The 23,445-nt window shown below is 40.8% G+C and overlaps 1 protein-coding gene across 1 annotated transcript in view; it reads left to right on the forward strand.

Annotated features, from left to right (window-relative positions):
• The window catches only part of LOC109032212 (dual 3',5'-cyclic-AMP and -GMP phosphodiesterase 11A), an 83,139-nt gene that overhangs the window by 39,486 nt on the left and 20,208 nt on the right, over window positions 1–23,445 (forward strand). Inside the window, exons 6-9 of the mRNA XM_072303692.1 lie at window positions 199–263; window positions 2,196–2,389; window positions 17,472–17,539; window positions 22,530–22,622. Of these exons, the coding sequence (XP_072159793.1) occupies window positions 199–263; window positions 2,196–2,389; window positions 17,472–17,539; window positions 22,530–22,622 (420 nt within the window). The remainder of the gene's footprint in view (window positions 1–198; window positions 264–2,195; window positions 2,390–17,471; window positions 17,540–22,529; window positions 22,623–23,445) is intronic.

Raw genomic sequence — 23,445 nt, forward strand, 5'->3', positions numbered from 1 at the left:
TAGAAAACATAAAGGCACTGAAAATTCGGCATTGTAAGCAATCTTATATGTATAGTTGAAAATAAACAGAAATCCTTGAAAATTTAGGAAGTCGTGTTTGGAAACTTTCTGATTATCTACGTGCTAGAATAGCAAACTTGATTTTATTGAATTGCTGGGAATCGATAATACATAAAGTCTTCGCTGTTTTGTTTGCAGGGAATGAAATTTTCAAAGTTATTTGAGCTCACGAATCCAGTCAACGGTCAAAAAACTAACAGTATGTAAGTGCAATAGATACATTCCTTTCCTCAACGTTCCAAGGCTGTTTGTTAGCATAACTAACTTCATTTTATATTAGAATGGGAAGCAAAGACAGTTTAGGACAATCTATGGCTAGTGTTTCTTGAAAAGGTCTCAAGCGATACTGACTTTTGCTATATTTGATTTCACAATTTATTCATTTATATACAGAGGATACGATCGAATGCGATTAATTTAGAAGTTTCAGGGGTTTCCTTTGTAACATAAAACAAAATATACCTGAAATGTTCACGAGAGCAGACGTCTATTTGAACTTCTTTTCATGGAAAATTTCATGAAAGAAGACAGAGGAACCGTCAATAAAATTGTACAGTTGTATTTTTTAAAGAAAAAGTAAACCAACAAAAAAAGCAGTAAAAATTAATTGTAAATGGACAATGAATGATATCTTTTGGTTTCTGAAACCCAGGTCTATAGCAGCCAAGGTTTCACTTTGGCCCTTTCAAGAAACACCACTCATTTTATGTGCTTCCACATTTGCTTAATTTAACTTCTTCCACCCTTTTGAAAGATTGCGATCGCTGGAGAGTAGATTAAAATTAAGAATAAGAGGCATGGCTCAATTTTGTCTCATATTGAGGTTTTTAATTGAGAAATGAAGAGAAAAATATTATTCTTCGAAGCGTGACGAGGCCATGAAACAACCCCTCAATGCCTGACAGAGACGACGTGGCTGAAATCGTCAAATATTTAAATTAATGCTTCAAGTCACTTAAAATAAGAGGGTCTTTTAATAAACTCTCTCTTCTTAAGAGGGTCCCAGGTCCCTGAAACGATCTTCAGGTGCGGTTCCATTGCACAGATATTTTTTTTGATCGACTTGATTGAAAATTAAAGTCATTTTAAACGCCAGCTGATCCAAGTGATTTTGATTAATTTTCTTCGCACTAAATTTTTTTATATTCTTCATTTCTTCGACGTCAAGCAAATCTCCATAGCTATAGCGGTGAAAATTACGGTAAAAACCAAACACCGGCTTGATCCCCTTCAAGGACCCCTTTTCAAGCGTAGGAATGACTAGAGTTTTTAGTCAAATCTGGGGTTGACGTAACAGCTAACTGGTCAAACCTAGGTCCGACCACCAGAAAAGAGAATCATACATGTAGTTTCAAGTCTTAAAGTAGAAAGCTAAAGTTTCCAGGAAAGTAAAAACGCGATTAAAGTCGAAATCATCGATTTTCCGATTTCGATGAATAAAATCAATGTCTAATACTCTAAAAAATATTGTGTTAAAATATCAAATCAAAATTGGCATGATTAAAAAAGTTGAAGGCAATTGAAATGAACAGTGTTAGAAGTATGCATCATCATGTTCACTCTCATTATTCAAGGAATTTTCCTCAAAATCGCATTTTTTCGTGCTCAAACTCTAAATCGCTCATACTAAGTCATTCTTTGGAATTTTTGGGATTTTTTCCGGGGGAAAATGTGAAATTAACCCTTCTAAGCAATGGTATAATTAAATAAAATATTGCATTTTCCATTTCAAGTCACCTGTTCCGCATCTACAATCACAAATTCTGTTGTGCTAAGGAAAAATGCCGTATGAGCATTCCAATGTTGCCAGATTTCCTCTCGGAAAATATTTATATTTTTGAAGAAAGTTATGAACTTTTTTTCTTGAATTGTTTTAGATTAAAGGGCTGAAGAAATTCTCTGAAAAATCGTGGGAAAACTACTCGCGAATTTTCCCGAAAATTTGTGTTTTGTCCAAGAAAATTTGGCAACGGCTGTAGGTTCTTACGACGTTATTCCTTAGCCGGGCAGAATTTAACTCGAGAATAATCAACACTTGTTAGTTTTCTCTGAATCTTTCAATTCAAACGAAAGGCGAAATTCACTTTGAAGCAGGCGTTTGATATTTGTTTTGCATTTTTTGCTATGATCGCCAGGAATTTCAAGAACTTCCATCAACATGGGGAGAGAGGGGAGGTATCAAGTTACTTTTTGGGTTTGGCGGAGAAGGTGGCCGAATCGGGGGAGGTCATCAACGTGGCTGAGTGCATCGAGGTCGGCAAATCCAAGGGAGAGAACGTCAACTCTCTCTTGGCCATGCCCATCCGAAATAAAAACTACCAAATCATCGGTAAGTTTCAAATCCTACTAGACTTATACACATTTTCATTACTTAGAAACTCTGTCTGAATCTCTATCACATTTTTTTCTTCTTCTTCTGCTGGTTTTATGGCTTCGTGTCTAGCACCTCCAGCCAACTTTAGACTATGTTTATTGTCCGTAGACATCGAAGGATTTAGGCACATCCATGCTCCAGGCTTTTCAAATTTTCAGGGTCTAAGGCCGAGTAGAATCTGTCTCAGCAGATCTACTCGTCTGTTTCGAGTAAATTAGACGCTACCACCGGGATTCGAACCCGGGACCCATTGACCTAGAGTCCCACGCGCTGACCACTAGGCCAACCTGGCCGGCTCACATTTTTATGCATATCTCTTGAGCAAAGACACTGCCAAATCTTGTCGTTCTCCTTACAAAAGAACGTAACTGTATTTTTTTTTTTTTTTTTTTTTTTAGACCTTGGTTGCCATTTGCCAACTACCATAGGGTGGGGGTAGGTATCAATGCAAATTTTATTAAAAGAAGAAGAAACTCCCCCAAACAAGCCCACCCGGGAGATTTTTTTAACGTTTGGGACAAAGTCCCTGAATTCTGGGGTTCAGTGGGAGGCAGGACACTGGGGTTGCGGACTGCTAACTGGCGGCGCCCCGCGCTACCGGGCGACCAAACCGGGGGGGGGCGGCTTACAACCCCCCAGTGCAACCCCCCACCCCCCCAGAGAAGATAGACGGGCTCAACCGTCAGCGGTAAAGCCTAATGAAGAGCCCGCCTTTTTGTTAACCTGCCTGCAGATAGACCATACAGACAGTATGCCTGCAGAGGGTCTACCCGCAGGCAAAACCCCAGAGGGGAGAATAAAAATTTGGAAAAAATGCCCGAAGGCTTACTTTTAAAATGGCACCAGCGCGCGTGACCGAAACGAGGTTCGCTACACCTCGAGTTTAATTGCGCTACAAGGTCTAGGAGGAAGCTTCATAAAGCTATCATCTGGCTGCAAGCAGTCCCCCCCGGGCCACCCTGCACCCCAATGGCTGGCAAGACCCTAGGTATGCAAGAGGACCCGTGGGCGTGGATGATTATGTGGGACTGACCCGCTTTGATCACCCTCCACAGCGGCCGAAGCCGGTGGCGGGAAACCAAGGGCCGACCGCACCAAACCCCCTGAACCCTCCTCACAATCACCATTGCCGTGTAGCAGCACAGCCGGTATAACAGACGGTGAGGCGGGTAGAGAACGCGATGATTACCCTACGCAGAGCACTCCCAGCGAGAAACGTCGGCGAAAATGAGAACAGTGCGCCGCGCCGCGACCACCCCGAGGACACCCCCTCGGCCGCGAGGGAAGACCCACTTTGGGAGCAGGGAATGTGGAGGAACCACCCCACAGCACATCCGAAGACCCCCGTCGCCCACCCGGCCGCGACTGCTCCCTGCCGACAGGGAAGCAGGGTCCCCTCAAAAAGGAAGCAGGGTCCCCTCAAAAAGTAACTGTATTTCAATTTTGCCAAATTTTCCTTTGGAAATTGCATTTTTACCAGAAAAATCTTGGGATTTTCTAACTGATGTTTCTTTTGATCTCATCTGAGAACTTCTCCGAGAAATTTTGAAACAAGATTCCACCGGTATATTCTTGTAAGAAATTGAATTATTAAAGTCAACTTTACAACTTCAGAATGGAGTTACGCTTCTTCGTTCCGGAGACGACGAGCTGCCCCATGCCCGTAAGATTCCAATGGGTCATCATGGGGATGTTATTGGAACCCATAGATTCACCTCAAGGCTCCCACATGGCTCCCAAACGGCTTCCTAAGGCTCCCTCGCGGTTTCTAAGGGCCCTCAACGAATTCGCATTCATGGGAACCGGTGCAATATTAACCTGAGACCGTTTCGACAGGGAAGTGCTAAAATAAGGGAGTTCCATGCAAAATGTTGGTCCGTATAATGTCATTTAAGAATATGATTACAGCACTTGCAACACACATGATTTAAAATTGATAACAATGCGCCAGATGCGTTTTTCTAGTTAAAAATATGAAATGCGTGGAATAGATTTGCTTGTGTTAGCATTAGTTTAAGTGTAGCCATTTTTAACTTGGGAGCCTACCAAAGAAGCAATTTTCAAAGATAAAATCGCGACACAGTTCCGACCTATTGAGGTGAAGTTACGACATTAAAATTCTCAAGCAACATCCGTCCAATCTGCTAATTTGACTCAACGGAGAAGATGGGCAACATGCAACTACTTACCTATGCCAAAAATTGCGACCTAAACTCAATAAATCGCGATAGTTTCGGCGCTTTGAATTGAGAATATAGTCAACGTGATAACAAAGCACATCAACTAAAATTCACGATAGCCTTTTTATTACATTCTCTACCTGTGAATTCACCATCTTAAATTAAATTGTAATAGTTTCACAATGCGATTGTTACACACAGCAATCAATGAGTAAGGTGTACAATTTAAAAAAAAAAAAATCTTTTTCATTGATTATATCGTAAAAATTGAGATGATTACTTGCTAGTAGGGCGGATAAGGGGGAAAAGTTCCCAGAATCGTGCATTTCTGGAAGAAAGCATGAAACTTTCAGGATATCATCTTTACCTATAGAAGGTTCAATTTCGCAAGTGAGCCCAAAATTCTGAGGCCATGGGGGCCGGGGGGGCAGGGGGCCCTGATTTCGCTATGTTTTGCCGAATTTTCGCGTTGGATCATCGTGAGAACGCCGTTAACAATGTAAAATGTGATCAAAACCTGTGTAAACGTCATTAATAGGTTCTCTCAAACAGTATCCTAAAATGCTAGCACTGTCCGATCCCGGAGCACCCCTCAAAATGCCTAAAATTCAAAATGGCGCCCATAATAAGGCCTCCGGAATATCGGTATTTTCACTTGTGCATATCCTGTCATGTGAGGTATCGTTTTCCATGTAATTTTGGTCGCAGATTTCATATTTGAAGTCAAAACAACCCCCCGGTCAAAATTGGTGCCCCCAATCCAAGATGGCGTCCAGATTTGAAAGGCAGGAGGGTGCATTTTTTAAACTTTTACGCGATAAGGCAAGTGATATGTCATTTCCTATGTAATTTTGGTCGTAGATTTCATTACTGAAGTCAAAACAGTCCTCCGGTCAAAATTGGTGCCTCAAATCCAAGATGGTGGCCAAATTTTAAAGGCAGGAGGGTGCATTTTTTCAAATTTTTACGTGATAAGGCAAGTGATATGTCATTTCCTATGTAATTTTGGTCGTACATTTCATTATTGAAGTCAAAAAAGCCCCCCGGTCAAAATTGGTGCCCGAAGTCTAAGATGTCGGCCAAATTTGAAAGGCAGGAGTGTGAATTTTTATGAGAAAAATAATCACGTGAGATGACAAGAGAGGTAGGTATCAATTCATACGCATTTTTAGTCAACAAAACGAATCTAAATGAAATGTAAAAAAAATCTTTTACACAAAAATGATACGAGATAATTAAGAGGGTGATCAGTTTGGCCGTCCACGGTAGGAATGATGTTAACAGGAGCATCTATAATGAGCTATTTTATTCATTTTTAAGCCCATATAATTTCTCAATAAAGATAAGGACATTTCACGCGACGCACCTGCCGTACCCTCTCCAGTCAGTATAGGAGAAAATCCTAATCAACACATGCTGATTCACATTCCCAGTGAGGCTCTTCAGGATCTTCCTCCTACGGTTCTGTAAGTTTTTACAGTTGGAGTCTTCAGAACTTCTGCATGAGTCTAAGAACGAAAATATTATTTTCTTGGTGGTACAGCATGGTGTCACTCCCTTTCTTACAATTACACCGGATAATTTTAAGCGGGGATTCCGGAAGCTGGAGGCAAGTCACTTAAAATAGGATGAAGCTCCTTGTTTTTATTCATCCATCCCCAAAGACAAGCATCCAGATCACTTCATCCCATCCACAGTTGAGTATAAAAGTAGCTCCTAAATTAATGTTACCTACTTCATTGCTGATGATATCGAGGGTAATTTCTCTAATTGAATGAAGACTTTGAAAGCTGGAAATTTTTCCTTCGATATATGATGACGGAGGTCTTCGAAAGTCACATTTTTTTGGCTACCATTGAGGAGTAATATTTCGACGGTGAAACAGCAAAAGTGCGTATCTTGGTTGCAGGATTTCAAAATATTCGCTCCTATTTTATTTTTTGAAAGGGGACCAAACCAACATCATGGCTTGACATTTTTACAGAATATTCCTCACATAGAGAGTGAAAACAAGCAAAGTTTTCAAGAAATGACTCCAGTATTTTTTAATGAAGGAACGGAAGTATGACAAGAAGTCTGCAACACCGCAAACCGAAATAGTATTTAAGCAGTTTCACCATCGATTTACTCTTTTCCAGCTCTTTATATCCGTTCATGGTTTTGATTAGGTTCCAAGAACCTTTCTTTAGATTCTTGCAGGTAAGGATCACATAAAAGCGTACAGAATAAAGTTGCTGTTCCTATTTTATGGATGTGAGGGGTTGAATGGCAACCAGTAAACGCATGCAAGAACAGCTATCATCTCGGATTTTGCGCGTTTAACATCACTTTGAAAACGCAAAGAAACATTGGTGTCTGCTCATCAATTTGATGGAACATAGGTTTGTGCAATGGATTCGTAAGTATGCCTATGCTTCGATCGCACTCGATGGAGTAGAGACCCACCAACTGAAACCGACTGAAAGTTTTCTAAATTATTTTCGGTACTTATTAATTGTTCATCCTCTGAGTCTAGGGCATCTGAAATTGAGTTCAGAGTTTTTGTGCAGTAACCAGCAAGACACCTCACTATTAGTGGCTCATCATTTTTCACTTGTCAGCCATGATGGCAATCATCTTGATTATCTCGTTTCATTTTTGTGTAAAAGATTTTTTTTACATTTCATTTAGATTCGTTTTGTTGACTAAAAATGCGTATGAATTGATACCTACCTCTCTTGTCATCTCACGTGATTATTTTTCTCATAAAAATTCACACTCCTGCCTTTCAAATTTGGCCGACATCTTAGACTTCGGGCACCAATTTTGACCGGGGGGCTTTTTTGACTTCAATAATGAAATGTACGACCAAAATTACATAGGAAATGACATATCACTTGCCTTATCACGTAAAAATTTGAAAAAATGCACCCTCCTGCCTTTAAAATTTGGCCACCATCTTGGATTTGAGGCACCAATTTTGACCGGAGGACTGTTTTGACTTCAGTAATGAAATCTACGACCAAAATTACATAGGAAATGACATATCACTTGCCTTATCGCGTAAAAGTTTAAAAAATGCACCCTCCTGCCTTTCAAATCTGGACGCCATCTTGGATTGGGGGCACCAATTTTGACCGGGGGGTTGTTTTGACTTCAAATATGAAATCTGCGACCAAAATTACATGGAAAACGATACCTCACATGACAGGATATGCACAAGTGAAAATACCGATATTCCGGAGGCCTTATTATGGGCGCCATTTTGAATTTTAGGCATTTTGAGGGGTGCTCCGGGATCGGACAGTGCTAGCATTTTAGGATACTGTTTGAGAGAACCTATTAATGACGTTTACACAGGTTTTGATCACATTTTACATTGTTAACGGCGTTCTCACGATGATCCAACGCGAAAATTCGGCAAAACATAGCGAAATCAGGGCCCCCTGCCCCCCCGGCCCCCATGGCCTCAGAATTTTGGGCTCACTTGCGAAATTGAACCTTCTATAGGTAAAGATGATATCCTGAAAGTTTCATGCTTTCTTCCAGAAATGCACGATTGTTATGCTTATCCGCCCTACTAAATTGTAAAGCTTTATCATCAAGCTTCGTGTAGAAAAACTAGCAATATACCCACCAAAATTTTCTCCATCTTATTTTTTCTCGTCATGCTAAAGAGGTAAGCCTGGAAATAATTTCCGTTTCAAGTGTAGCAATTACGCTCCTTACCTCCGGGCCTCCGGGCTCACAGGGAAAGAAGTCAACTTTGTTTTCAGAACACTCGAAGATTGTGCGCTACTCGTTAACTAGTCATATTAAATGTTCTCAGACTCGCTCAGCAATTGTCTAAGTGACTCAAAAATTCGAAATATCCCTGAGATTCTTTTTAAAATATTTAAATGTCTTAGATTCATTCGTCTCTAAGACAACGGTGCATTTTTCTTTATCCCTTTCCTCCTTTTGAGTCAACTCATGGTCCGTTGAAGTGGGTTAGTCAGTGTTGCCGCACGCGCAGCTTCACTACTCTGAACTTTCTGCTGGTTCATTGTTGAAGGCAAGGTGGTAGACAAGGCTATAGACAAAGAGGGCATAGGGAAAATGCCGCGATCCTACGGGTGGAAGTGGGTGGTTTCAATGAATACAGGGGGTAAGTAATCGACTAACTACAATGGTAACCCACGAGAAACTGCAAAGTTAGTCCATAATTTTACCTTTTTAGTCTATAAAAACCACCCGTTTCAACCGATAGGATCGATTCACTACCTCGTTGTCTTCTTTGTCTATAGCTTTGTCTATCGACTTTAAAGATTCGTAAAACTTACAAAGGCTCGTAACTGTAAGTGGATTTACTGTACGTACGCGAACCATTCAATAGTCGATAGGATGATCGACAAAAGTCTAGATTTCTATTTTCAAACAATCCCTGAAAGCATCACGCTGTCAAGTATTGACGCAAACATATTTTGATCGCGGAAAATCGGAGACTCTAGAAGTACGCCCCGAGTGAATATCGCGAATTGAAAAGAAAAAAGGGGGAAAAAGTTTAGCAAATCGCACGCGGAACGTATTTACGGAGCTATTTTAAATATATACTGCCCAAGCGATATATCTCGATTTTTACGTGAGCCCTGTCGTCCGTATAACTCCATTCTTTCTGGACAGTGGTCTTGAAGCAACAAAAAAATGCAACAAAAATATACCCAAAAACGGGTTGCAGGGGGTGAGTCTATGGTACGTGTGGACTTGAAATCGTGGAAAATCAAACTCTTGGCTGATCCTGATTTCAAGATACCGCAATTATTTAAAATTTTCATATTGAATGCAAGTTTTCTACTGATTTTGATCAGCTTCCTTAATTCTTTGTCAATTGAATCGGTGGTGATCGGTTCACGTTTTTATTTTTCGTTCGATTCATGACGATCGAATACATACCCTCTCGTCACATGCAGACATCCTATCATACTCTTTTTTTTTAATTGAACAATTCGCCTTCTGCTGCGTCTACAGCAATTGTTGTTACGAATATGTTGTGCGTGCTGATTATAGTTCATTACATACTCGACTCTCTGAAGGCGTTTTATGTGCACAAGTAGCGCAATCTGTCGGAGACCGGACGAAGTGGGGATTAATCGATTTGTTCTATCTCACTTCTGTTGTTTTCCAACAGGGTGCTCTACTTTCGCACATTAAACGCCTTCAAAGAGTTAGGTATGTAATGTGCTGAGATCAGCACGCACAACGTATTCGTAACAAAAATTGCTGCAGTCGCAGCTGAAGGCGAATTGAAGACAACCATATAAAACACGTTGAGAACCATTTATCTCTTTAATCAATATTGTTACCAATTGAGAGTTGTACTTTATGATCATTTTATAGGGGATTCTGGATAAACTTTTTAACATAAACGAAAACATGAGACTTGATTGATGCTCCGCAATCCGTGACAAGATATACAATAATAAAACAAATTACACAGCTGGTAACAAGGCTAATTTTTAACGTAAATATAAATAAAACCTTTTAGCTGAAAACTCAACCTTGCTCAGTAAAAAATTGTGAAAATCTAAAAACGTAGTACTTGGCTGTACCTTTCAAGGCGAGGAAAATGTTGTTATGCAATATTCTCTCTGGAGAGAAATCTATTTTCTCGGGAGAGAAAACTATTCTCTCGGGGGAGAAAACTATCCTCTCGGGAGGGAAAAGTACTTTCTCAGGAGAGAAAACTCACCAGAGAAAATAGTTGTCACTCCGGAGGGAATAGTTTTCTCTCCCGAGAGCAGGGCCGGATTTACCTACTTGCCGCCCATGGGCCGCCTGTATTTTGCCGCCCCCTTTTCATTCGTATTGAAACATCAATAAAAACCATCAAGTGAACGTGCCAGCGGGGGAGGGGTGCATAAGACGCGTTTACTCGTGTTGAACACATTTTTTGGGGATGTACTGTCTACACTACTAGCAAAAGTTAAGTTTTGTAAACCCATCTCTGTGCGGACAAGGCCTTCCATTCATAAGAAATGAACGAAAAAATTATGAAAGAACAAACATGAATGTGGTTTAATGATTTTAACTTCCGCCGCCGCGCCGCGCAGACCGCACCGTGTTTGGCGCAATGCGTGAAGTATTCACGCAGTCTTGTAGGCGCCATGCGTTTCACGCTGACCGCAATGTGTTTGGCGCAATGCGTGAAGTATTCATGCATTCTTGTAGGCGCTATCCGTTTCACGCTGACCGCAATGACCGCACTGTGTTTGATGCAATGCGTGAAGTATTCTTGCAGTCTTGTAGGCGCTAATATGTGTTACATGCCGACCGCCGCGCCGATGGCTTCTCCTTTTCATCTCGAGTCCTCGTCATCATTGCTCTCTGCGCCGCGCCGTTCCAGGCCAAATTGCGTGTTTGGTTTCTCTCTTAACTCGACTAATTAAAGGTGCTGTCTCTTCGATCACTGAAAGACGACAAAATTAAAAATTACTACACTCTCAGGAAATGAGAGATTTTGTCGCCTTTTCTCGTTTGTAATTTTTTTTTTCCAAATCCGATATTTTTTTATACATCCTAACCTCCACTGCTCTCTTTCAAACCACAAATCTTGGGGGATTGAGCACCTCAACATTTCTGCTTCAATCCCGTCCCTCCAACCTTTCATTGGGCGCCCTCTGCGTCTTCTCCCAGGAGGAACCCAGTCAAGGACCTTCTTCGGCAACCTGTCTCCTGCCATTCTCTGGACATGACCATACCAGATGAGTTGTTTTGTCATAATGTCATGCACGATGGTCTGCTTGGCATCCATGATATCCCGTACCGTCTCATTCCTGACGCGATCCTTTCTGGAAATACCAGCGGATCTACGCCAGAAGTCCATCTCTGTTGCCTCTAAAACCTCCCGGGTCCGCTGTTTCATCGGCCATACTTCACACCCGTAGGTTACTATGCTCTTGACAATCGCGTTGTAAATCCTCCTTTTGTTCTCTTTGGAGATCCTTTGGTCCCAAAGGACTCCATTTAACATAGCGATTGCCCTCCTACCCAGCATATTCCTCTTCTTGATGGCCTGGTCCAATCTTCCATCCTGGGTTAAAAACACTCCTAAATATTTGTAAATATCGCAGCTTCCAATTTGCCGCCCATCCTCTAATTCTATACTTTGCTGATTCCCGCCAACGGTCAACTTCTCGGTTTTGCTGACATTCACCTCGAGGCCCCATTTCCGATACTCAGCCACCAACTTTCGAGTCATGTACTCAGCATCATCTTGATCTTGGGCGATAAGTACTTGGTCATCAGCAAAGCATAACGTGTAAAGAGTTTCTTCATTATTTAGAGGGACACCCATTCCGGAACATTTTTTCTTCCATTCACGCAGTACATGTTCTAAGTATATTTTAAACAAGGTGGGGGAGAGGCAACACCCTTGCTTTAGTCCCTTTGTTACATAAAAACCCCCCGACAAGCCCCCTTTACATTTAATTCTTGCGAAAGTCCCTTGATAAAAAAGCTTAATTGCATTAATTAGTCCACGAGTAAAATCAGATTTTTCCAAGGCCTCCCAGAGTTTCACTAAAGGCACGCTATCATAGGCTTTTCGCAAATCCACGAACACCAAATGCAATTCTTGACCAACCGCCATCTTCTTCTCAATAACCTGGGTGATGCAAAATAGATGGTCGACGGTTGATCTGCCAGCCCTGAAACCCGCTTGCTCTTCTGCCTCATGATGAATCCATTCTTCTTCGATTTTAGCTTTCAATATCTTACCATAAATTTTGCTGATCGTCCCGGTCACCGACAATCCACGATAATTATCGAGATCGTCCTTTTTCCCTTTTTTGTGGGTAGCTGTAATCCAACATTCTTTCCACTCCTTCGGGACTTCATCACCCTTCGCACATTTATCCATTAAGTCCCTTAAGCAATGGAACAGCCTGTTGGACCCACATTTAATTAATTCTGAGGGAATATCTCCGGGTCCATAAGCTTTCACATTCTTCAACTCCCTGACGGCTTTAACCACATCAAAGAGCTGGACTGATACAGTGGATGCCTCATCGGTGTTTATCTGCGTGCCTCCCTGAAACTCTGGTCGCCTTTCGGTCAATAATTGTTTAAAATGTTCCTCCAACTGGCGGATCGATATCGGAGATAAAATATCACGCTTCATATCCCTTCGTAGGCCTTTTAATAATTTCCAACTTTCTGCACTCTTTCTGCCCCCGAGGTAGGTGTTAATTTTGGAGCAATTCTGCTCCCAAGCCTCGTTTTTCTTCCTTGTGATTAGACTCCTCACCCGAGCCTGAGCCTGCTTGTAAACAACCTTGTCTTCATCCCTCTTAGAGGACAGAAAAGAATGGTACTTGTTTCGCTTATCTTGGATCTCTCGTTCCACATCCGCGTCCCACCAGTATGGCTTACGCCTCGAGTTATCTTCTTCACAAACTCCTAAGGCCTCACTGGCCGCAGAGTGAATACAATCCTTAATGAATTGATAATGCTCCTCAGTGCTGCTAAAAGACCTCTCCACCAACTTTTCATCCAGCCTTTGCCTGTACAGACGTTTAACGCTATCATGGTGGAGACTATCGATATTATACTTCTTCCGATGAAGGACAACCCTCTCTTGCTGCTGATCTTGTTGTACAGGCTCGACTCGCTGGCCGTCCTTCACCGGGAAAGCTATTCTTGCTTCGAGAAAATAGTGGTCGCTGCCACATGAGAGACCTCTGCACACTCTCACATGCTGAACCTTCATCTTGGATTTTTGCCTCACAATCACGTAGTCAATAATGGACCTCAAACCTCGCGTTGGCTGCACCCAGGTGTATTTGTGAATGTCGCGACGCTGGTAGAATCCGTTTAAAATTTTTAGATCATTTTGATCACAGCTATCGATGATTCGGATACCGCTATCATTCACAACTTCCTCTCCATATGGTCCAACCACCTTGCAACCCCTCCTACTACCTGTTCTTCCATTAAGGTCTCCCATGATTAGCACTTCCCTCGTAGTTCCAATTTGCTCGATTTCATCATTTAGTTGTTCAAAGAATTGGTCTTTTAGCCCCACAGGAGCATCGTCATTCACCCCGTACACTCCAAGTAGTGCAATTCTGTGCCCGTACACCGTGAGATTCATCTTGATTATGCGCGGACTCACTGCTTCCCAGTTGTTAATGTACTTCCGCAAGGTTTTCCGTATGAGAATTGCAACACCCTGCTGAGCCCGTTGTTCCTTACTTACTCCACTGAAAAACATGTCGTAATCTCCTAAACTTTCAGATCCGTGGCCTTTTTTCTTGGTTTCTGTTAGTACTGATACGTCCACCCCGTGATTCTTTATCTCCGACACAACCTCCGTCAATTTCGTCGATATCCCTTGGACATTCCAAGTTCCAAAATTCAGTGTCCTTTTCCTTAGTTTGAGTCATACCTACATTTAAATCAAAATTTGCCGCCCTCTAGATTCGCCGCCATGGGCCGCGGCCCATGTGGCCACCCCCTTAATCCGGCCCTGCCCGAGAGAATACTTTTCTAGTCTCTCTGGAGAAAATAATTGTCACTCCGGAGAGAATAGTTGTTTTTCCGAAGAGCATTTGTTGAACCCATTGCATAACAACATTGTCCTTGCTTTGAAAGGTACAGCTAAGTAGAACGTTTTTAGATTTTTACAATTTCTTACTGTTTTATCCAACTGAGGAAGGTTGTGTTTTCAGCCAAAACGTTTTGGTGATATTTACGTGAAAATTAGCCTTGTTACCCGCTGTGTAATTTGTTTTATTATTGTATAAACTAAAACATAAACAATGTTTAAATGCAAAATCAAATATAAGTACCGCGCTACAAATAATCAGTCCTAAAAAGCCCCCCTACTTTGTTGTTTCGAGGTTGTTTTCAATTCGCCTTCAGCTACGTCAGCAGCAATTGCTGTTACGAATATGTTGTGCGCGCTGATCTCAGCTCATTACATACTTGACTCTTTGAAGGCGTTTCATATGCGAAAGTAGAGCACCCTATTGGAGATCAACAGAAGTGAGATTGAACGAATCGATTAATCCACGTTCGTTCTCCGACAGACTGCGCTATTTGTGCAAATAAAACGCCTTCAGAGAGTCGAGTATGTAATGAACTATAATCAGCACGCCCAACACATCCGTAACAACAATTGCTGCAGACGCAGCAGAAGGCGAATGCGAAGTGTCCAGTTAAAAAAAAGAGTATGATATATGTCTGCATGGAACGAGAGGGTATGTATTCTATCGACATGAATCGAACGAAGAATTAAAACGTGAACCAATCATCGCCGATTCAATGGACAAATAAATAAAAAAGCTGATCAAAATCCGTAGGAAACCTGCATTTACTATGAAAATTTCAAATTGCGGTATCTCGAAATTAGGATCAGCCAAGATTTTGATTTTTCACGCTATTAGGTCCACACGTACCATGGACTGACCTCCTGCATCAACCCGTTTTTGGGTATATTTTTGTCGCATTTTTTTGTTGATTCAAGACCATTGTCCAGAAAGAATGGAGTTATACGGACGACAGGGCTCACGTAAAAATCGAGATATATCGCTTGGGCAGTATATTTTAAAATAACTCCGTAAATACGTAGGAAACCTGCATTTACTATGAAAATTTCAAATTGCGGTATCTCGAAATTAGGATCAGCCAAGATTTTGATTTTTCACGATATTAGGTCCATACGTTTCATGGACTGACCCCCTGCCAACATTTGGGTACATTTTTATCGAATTTTTATTTTCATTCAAGACCACTGCGCCGGGGATCCGTTTGGGAATGGAGATACACCTTTATGTCAAAGAAGCAACGGTTTGTACTTTACAAATTGAAGCGTACGTATAATGGTTTTCTACAGGGGGAAAAAGTTCGAAAGAAATGCAGCAGAATTTGCTGCATTCAAAATGGAAGGGGTTGAAATGGACTGCGGCTCAGGATCACTAACAAGTTAAATTTCCCGTCAGTCATGGTGCCACTTCAAGTGGCGACAGGTCGAGCAGGTCCGAGCGTTAAATGATGCAAAGCTGCTCCGAGGGAACATCTAACCTTGTCACGCCATGAAAATAGAATGAAGAACCCGGCTCTATATTTCCGTCTGAGGAAGAACGCCGTATGAGCCTTCAGACGTTGCCAAAACTCATTCCTTTACCATATCTTTAAATGACAATCGATGAATCGCACGATACGCCACTGAGCCGTTTCCCTGTTTCAAAAGTCTTCTCGACTGCATTTCTGTACTTCTCCGGCACTGAATGATTCAAAAGTTGCCAAGAAAAAAGAAGAGTTATCTCAGGGTACGCGGATATTTACGAGCCGAATCGATCAAAATATATTTATTGCCGCCATGACGCATTTATCCAACGATTTTCGGTTTATGTTCACGGACGCGTTTACGTTCAACGAATCAGTTCAATTCATGTCTTTACGGCATCGAGATGTTGGTGCTATGGGTCATATAAAAACCAATATAAATCCAGTTCCACGTTTTATGACTCCTCGTTTATATCAGTGACTTTTGAATACGTCAATCTTTTCTCTCTTAAAGGCTCTTTTTCATCTCACTGTTAGAGGTCGGCAAATCAGTGGCGTGGCGTGCTTTTCGATACATCGATTGTTATGCCATTTAAACTTATGGAAAAGGGTCGATAAACAGAGTGTTCGCAACCAACACCTTAATAATCGATTATTAACCACAGCCGCAAATGGGGAAATATCGATAATCGATCCCTCATGCCCCGTCACTGTAGGCAAGTTCAAACGAAGAATCATTTTTCTCTCTTTCGTGGGACATGAATCAATTCATATGCATTTCGAGTGCGTTGCCAATGAAGTGCTGTCAAGAAACCTGAGTCAGTGACGTTATTCAAAAGACAACCTAAGGATTAAAACCTAAGGAAGTTTAAATCTTGGAATGAAAAGTATAACAATTTTTTCGAGATTCACTGCAAGAGTTCTGTATCATTATTTCAAGTAGAGTTATTTTAAAAAAAGTAAAAAAAGAGTTCAATTAAATTAAAGAGAATAAGACGAAAATAGAAAAGAGCTGAATAGCTGACTTTAATTGGGAATCTTGCATTGGCGTTGCGACATTTCCAAAAAGCTAAATGCTTTTCACTCACAAACTCCCTGTTGGTTTTCTACTCTTCTTTCCCATCATCATTAATTTTTCGACATTTAACTTAAGTCATAACTAGGTATTTCATTAAATAAATCCTAAATTTCCGAAAAGGAAACAAACGAGCACAAAGATGTCGAGACGTTTTATGCGTCGCTGAATTTTCGTGGTCACGAGTAAGCATACAATTATTAAATGAAATAATTGATTGCTTAGCATTATGTATGCTTTCTCTTCCTCTTCTTCGGACATGTTTTTGCTGTAAGCAAAATGCGGGGATAAGAAGAGACAGTGGCGCTAGACAGTTCAAAGTATGGTGCTCATGTTTCAGAGGAGAGGATGAGGAGGAGAAATACTAGGCCGAATACTTCCTTGTGCCTATTCAGAGCCGAAGGTTTAACATCATAGAATAAAATTCTCAAACGTCTTCTGAGCAGTAATCTACTTAACTAATTTAAGTCCATTAAGTGCCTCTGTACCTACACCGTTGATTGATCCGATCCATGATTCTGTAAAGGCCGTACTACTCGAGAGGCTTTAACTGTACATTAGCGTTCTTAAATCGCATTATATTAATGCAAATTGGGGGACCACGCCCCCGGTCCGCTTTGCGGTTCGACACCCTGAAGCGCTTCGCGCGGTACGCGTTACTTTTATGATTTTATATTACAAAGTATGGCATGATAGCTGCTTCGATTTTTCGCCATTTATATCTAGAAATTTTCAACGCCTTTTTTCAATATTTCAGGAGTTGCGAGTATTTTCAATAAACTCACTGGTCTTCCATTTGATGAAAATGACGAGCAGCTTTTTGAGGTAAGTTGAAGATGGAAGCATTGATATTCGTATTCCTTTTTTAATTATTGAAACAAAAGAATGTGTAAAAAAAATAATCTAACTAATAAAAGAGAGATGAATGAGGAAAAAAATAAGTGAACTAGAGAGATAACTATTCGATAATTTTTGGAATCACGTCCGTTAGTATTTTGTCATCTAATTCACGTTGGCGGATCCAAGGGGGGCGTAAGGAGTGTACCCCTTCCCCTCCCATACCATTCGACCGAAAAAGAGGAGCAGGAAGAAAGACAAAGAGAAGGTAGAAAAAAGGAAGAAAAGGACGTAAAACGCTTACATTTGGCAATTATTCATGACGAAATTTACTCAAACTGCACAATAGTTGGATTACATTTTGCAATAAGGAACCACGTTTTTTGGTCTATTTTAGAAACAACATACATGTCATTGGTTTCCCTATACAGATATGTGCTTTTAAGGGAGAACCAAAGATAGTGATTCCTTTTTGCAAAATGTAATCAAGTTATGCTTCAAAAATTCAGAAACGTTTAGTGGGTGTCCCCTGGACCCCCCGTTCGCGGCATTTGGATCCTTCTATGCAGTTAACCATTACAACAATCAAAATTTCCAAGCGTAAACCGAGATGGCCTCACATTCAAGTGCAAGAAAAACTGAATACAAGTGTCATGAGATCAAGTTGGCAGCGCTGGATCATTGGGTGGAGAGTTACAGAAAGACGAATTTAATAACACGGCTTTGACATCTGTGTCGTCAGCATTGTTCGTGTAAATATTAACGGAATGGAAACGATAAACAAATATTTTCCTGCCTCTTTGAGCCGGGGCTCCGGGAGCCAAGTTTCAGGGGGTGCACGTGACGAAACGCCGATTAGTTTCCCTCCCACTTGTAACAGACCTTCCCTCCTCCTCCCCCCCTTTATTTCGAGAATCTCTGCGCACTCCTACACCCCCCCCTTACCCTCATACATCCCTCAACTAATTTTCTCAAGACTTGAGGAAGATTAAAGCCCCTCATACTATCGTTCCTCTCGTGATTCGATTTTGCATATCGTGACCTTTTGCCAAATGGACGTATTTCTGCTGTAAGGAAGCGGAGATGGGTAGAAAAGAAGGAGTGTGCTCGTTAGTTAAGGGCCGTAAGAATGAATGGGAATTTTAAAGCGCCAGTGACGTCAGCGACGACGACCGGGTTCGACGCATTGGAGGATCCAGCAAATTGGCAACATAGTTTTTCTCCATTTAAACCTATGGAAATGTATCGATTCTTGGGGGGGGGGGGGCAGGTGCTCCAGCGAGAATCGATTATTTAGCATACCCTGGTAAAAATAGTAAAGGAGCTGCGTTTCAAAATACCATAGGAGTTCTTATTGCCGACTGAAGAAGGCGATAGAAAATCATATAGCTGGCTGTAGAAAGTGGAAAAAATCATACGGCCGGGCTACACGAAGCGATAAAAGATTATAGGGTCATTCCACGCCTAGGTAGTCCGGGGGGTATTTTTTTTCCCCCTCCAAATGACCCAACGATATTTATTTTTGGACTCCTTAATACTCCTAGTTTTTGGAAATATATGTGGTTTACCTCCGTTTTGTTTTTTTTTCTCGCAATTTTTACGTGTTTTGTAACCCCGTTGCTTAACTTCATCCTACTGTAAAAAGAGTGACAGTTTGGTAGCAATGTTTTCTGGTGTTACCGCCAAAACCAAGTTTCAGGTTATGCTTGCAGTTGTCAAGAAACTGATTCAATGTGCTTCTGCAAAGTTTCAATTTTTAAAAGTAATTACTGTATATTATATGTAACTTTTAAAACTTAGTGTACCGACTGTCACACCCGTTACGCAAAACATGGGTTTTTTAATGTAACTATTTTAATTCATGTCATTTTGAGATGCCAATTTTTTCCGTACGTCTTCAAGTCAAGTACAGCTTTGGAATATTTTTTCCAAATTTTTATTTCAACAATTGATGGGCAAAAATGCGTAACGGGTGTGACACGTTACGGGTGTGACCAATGAGAAGAGGCTTCTATTATGCAGATGTTGCCTCACTTCTCACCATTTTCTCTATGGTTATCACAAAAAATACACTCATATGCATAATTAGAGGTTATGTATACATCTAATAAGAGAGAGATAGCCAACTTTTTTGCCATATTTCAGTATTTAAAGTGAATACACCTTATCTCAAAAGGACTTCAAATAGAACTCGTTGAACTCTCTCCGATTTGATTGAAATATTTTCACTTTATTATAGGCCCAGACATACCGTGCCAGGGTTTTTTATTTGGTTAATTTGAGCCATGCGAGGTCCAGGACCGCGGGGACGAAAGGCGAATCCTGGGTTACCCGAAGAAAAGCCCTGGGACGGTAGGTCTGGGCCACCCTGTAGAAAAATGTAGTTTTGGCATGTTCTACATTAAAATGCGCCATATTGCTGATTGATTTACTGCTTAGGATTGCCTACAATAAGAGTATGAGAAGAAAAGTAAGTTTTTTAACTTTTAAACTCTCTCAGAAATGATGGACCTCAGAGAGACAATTTGTCACACCCGTTACGTCACACCCGTGACGCAAACGGTAGGTCTGGGCCACCTTGTAGAAAAATGTAGTTTTGGCATGTTCTACATTAAAATGTGTCAAACTGTTGATTGATTTACTGCTTAGGATTGCCTACAATAAGAGTATGAGAAGAAAAGTAAGTTTTTTAACTTATAAACTCTCTCAGAAATGATGGACCTCAGAGAGACAATCTGTCACACCCGTTACGTCACACCCGTTACGCAAACTTTCCCATTTTTCAGGGAAAGAAAAACAGATAATCGAAAACGGATCATCGGCAGTTGAAGCAAAAACCCTTGGCTTCATCATATAATTTAATCAGATTTTTACATTCATAAAATTCGCTGAGTTTCCACTTTACACTCACTGAGGAAAAACTCACTTCCAAAATCGGTCACACCCGTTACGCATGCCTTTTAATTTTTTCTGAGGAATGGAACAAAGTAAAAACAATTTCTGATAAACTGAAATGATCTATAAAAAAAGTTCTTTCTGCTACTGCAGATAATTTTTTAATTAAACCCCAAGAAAGAATTCAAATTCTTGTTTAAAGTTAAATTGTTGTCACACCCGTTACAATGGAATGACCCTATACAGCCGGGCTATAGTTCCGATCGCCGGGCTATAGTTCCGATCGCCGGGCTTTACACTTTATCGCCTGGCTGTTGCTTTTTCGCCATCGGCTATAAAAGGCTATAAGAAATTGTGTAGAAATTCGTGTGCTTTGCAAATCCTTAAGTTTGTACGGAATCACTTTAATATTCACAAAACGCACATTATATTTTCCTTTACAACATATTTTTTTTCATCAAATAAGATGAGAATAATCCATACAGAGTGTGCAAACATTTCAAAAGTCATGAGTTGAAAAACGCTGACTCCACGAGATTAAATATTAGAGCCTAACTCAAAGCGGAGCGGCGGCGCACTGGCGCCTACAAACCTAACAGGGATACTTCACGCATTGCGCAATGCGTGAAGTATCCCTGTTAGGTTTGTAGGCGCCAATGCGCGTTTCGCGCTGGCTGCCCGCCCGCCGCGCCGCGCCGCAGCGTACCACGGCGATTAAAGCAACTATTTCACACCAGAGGTATTGCACAGTATCATACAAAATTGAAGGCGCTCCAACATATTAGGAATGGCAGGCATCCTTCAAAAGTACGGAGCTTTCCTTGCAAACTAAATCAAGATACTACGGCCCAAAAAGAGAGCGGTAGTCCAAAAACTCACTAAGTCCTAGCATCCGTAATTATAGTAACGTTTAGCATACACTTTATCGCCAGGCTGTGCTTAATCGCCATCGGCAATAAAAGGCTATAAGAAATTGTGTTGCCGGCTATAGAAGCTATTGGAAATCTTACAGCCGGCTGTAGGTCTATGGTATTTTGGAACACAGATTCTACTGCCAATTTTTACCAGGGTAGGTTTAAATGGAGGAAATCCGGTGTTGCCAAATGGCTGGATCCGCCTCTGGTTCGACAAGGTCAACGATGCCGCATTAACTCTTGAGCCCTGTCCAGAACGCTCTTGTCGCATGCCACGGCTCATGAATTCCGCATATTTTGGCGCTTAGTTCCGATTGATTTAATGTAAAATCCCACTTTTCCATCTTGTCAAAAGGAATTACGTCAACTTTTACATTGTTTCTCATGCAGCTTTTTAGAGAACACCCCCTATTTTTCAGTCGTCGCTAGCAGACATTCGTTCAAATTATAGAATCAAGCTGTGGAATTTCTTCATCACGAAGAGAAATACATTTTATTAGATTCATAGAGCTCAGTGAGATCCATGAGAAGCTGTAACATGACTTTTAAAACCAGTACCATTCTCACGTTTTGGAAGTGAATTCGTCACAGAATGAATTTAAAGAGTATTTTTGGTTGAAGTTATTGTTTAAAAAACTGCACTAAATTGCCTTGTTCTCCAAACCCTTTAAATTAAAAAAGAATAAAGCGAAAGTACGCTGTCATAACCTGATCGTACTCAGTGGCATGCTCTCACAACGCTACACAACTATGATACTGCAGGAACGCACATCTCGATTGCATCTGCAGACTTCCTATCATTCTTCACTTTACATTATAATATGTTCGTTATATATTATTATACTTTATAGTTATTTTTGTATATAATTTTTAGATTTGACCCTATATTTTGTGTTTAGTTAATATTTTACATATTCTTATAGCATACATCATTAGAAATGAGAATCAGTATTTAACCTCATTTCTTGAAAACTTTCCTCCTCTACGAAAAAAATAATCTATGAAATTTCAAGCAATAGCATTGGTTTGTTCTTCTCTCACAATGTAAAATGGGGGTGGAAATTTTAAAACACCGCAAACGAGATTAGGTTTTCTGCAGCTTCACCGTTAGTTTATATGTCAGTTAACTTCTTTGTCTTGTCTAATATGTTCTTAACGTTTTATTTTAGGCATTTACAATCTTTTGTGGTCTTGGAATTCACAACACCTTAATTTATAGTGAAATTGAAAAAGCAATGGCAAGGCAGAAAGTCTCCATCGAGGTTAGTCATAGTCATGTTCATTTTATCAATGTATGGAATGGAAAGTGTATCAATGACCAAAGTGCAAAACCAGGCATCTTCATTTGCGACGTTGCAGACTTCCTGTCATAATTTATTTTTTCTTTAGAAAAATGATCAACATAATTTCTTGACAACTTCCTTGATTTTTTTCTAGGTTAACATAGTTTTCTGTACCTATACATTTTAAGCTTCATAGGCCTCGCTACACAAATCAAATTCCGATGAAAGTAGACCATTTGATGACTGTTGGTCACCATGCAACATTCTAATTTGATCAAATTTGGACGGCCCGTCCAAGTACCACCACTCATCATTTCTCGCCACACGGAACATTTCTGTATAGTTTTCATTTGAAAATAATGCGGAGTAACGAATTCAGGGCTGATGATTCCCGACACTTGGATGGGGATTGGTTCCCGACTTTGATGGTTGGCTTGTTTATTTTCGAAAAATTAAAGTAGGAACGGAAATTTTGAAAATCGCAATGGAGATAAACTTCAATGGCACTTTGGCCATCGTTATATTTATCATTCATTGCATGAAAGTATTATTGTTAGTACGTTATTTCTAGTTTTTAATCTCGGTGCAAGGTGTGCACCTTGCCGCGCTGGCCGAAAGCCCTCGGTGTGGAAACGAGCAAATCGGAGCGCCTTCTTTTTCGTGAACGCAATACGCACAACCTTTGAACACGAATAGTTGCATGCTGTCGCCTTGGCGACTAGAGGCTGGATGAGGGCACCGCCCTCGTTCGCTGAAATATTTCAATACATTTCATAAAAAGAAGCACATAATGAAAATGGTT

This window comes from Bemisia tabaci, chromosome 1, assembly GCF_918797505.1.
Source record: "Bemisia tabaci chromosome 1, PGI_BMITA_v3".
Classification (NCBI taxonomy): domain Eukaryota; kingdom Metazoa; phylum Arthropoda; class Insecta; order Hemiptera; family Aleyrodidae; genus Bemisia; species Bemisia tabaci.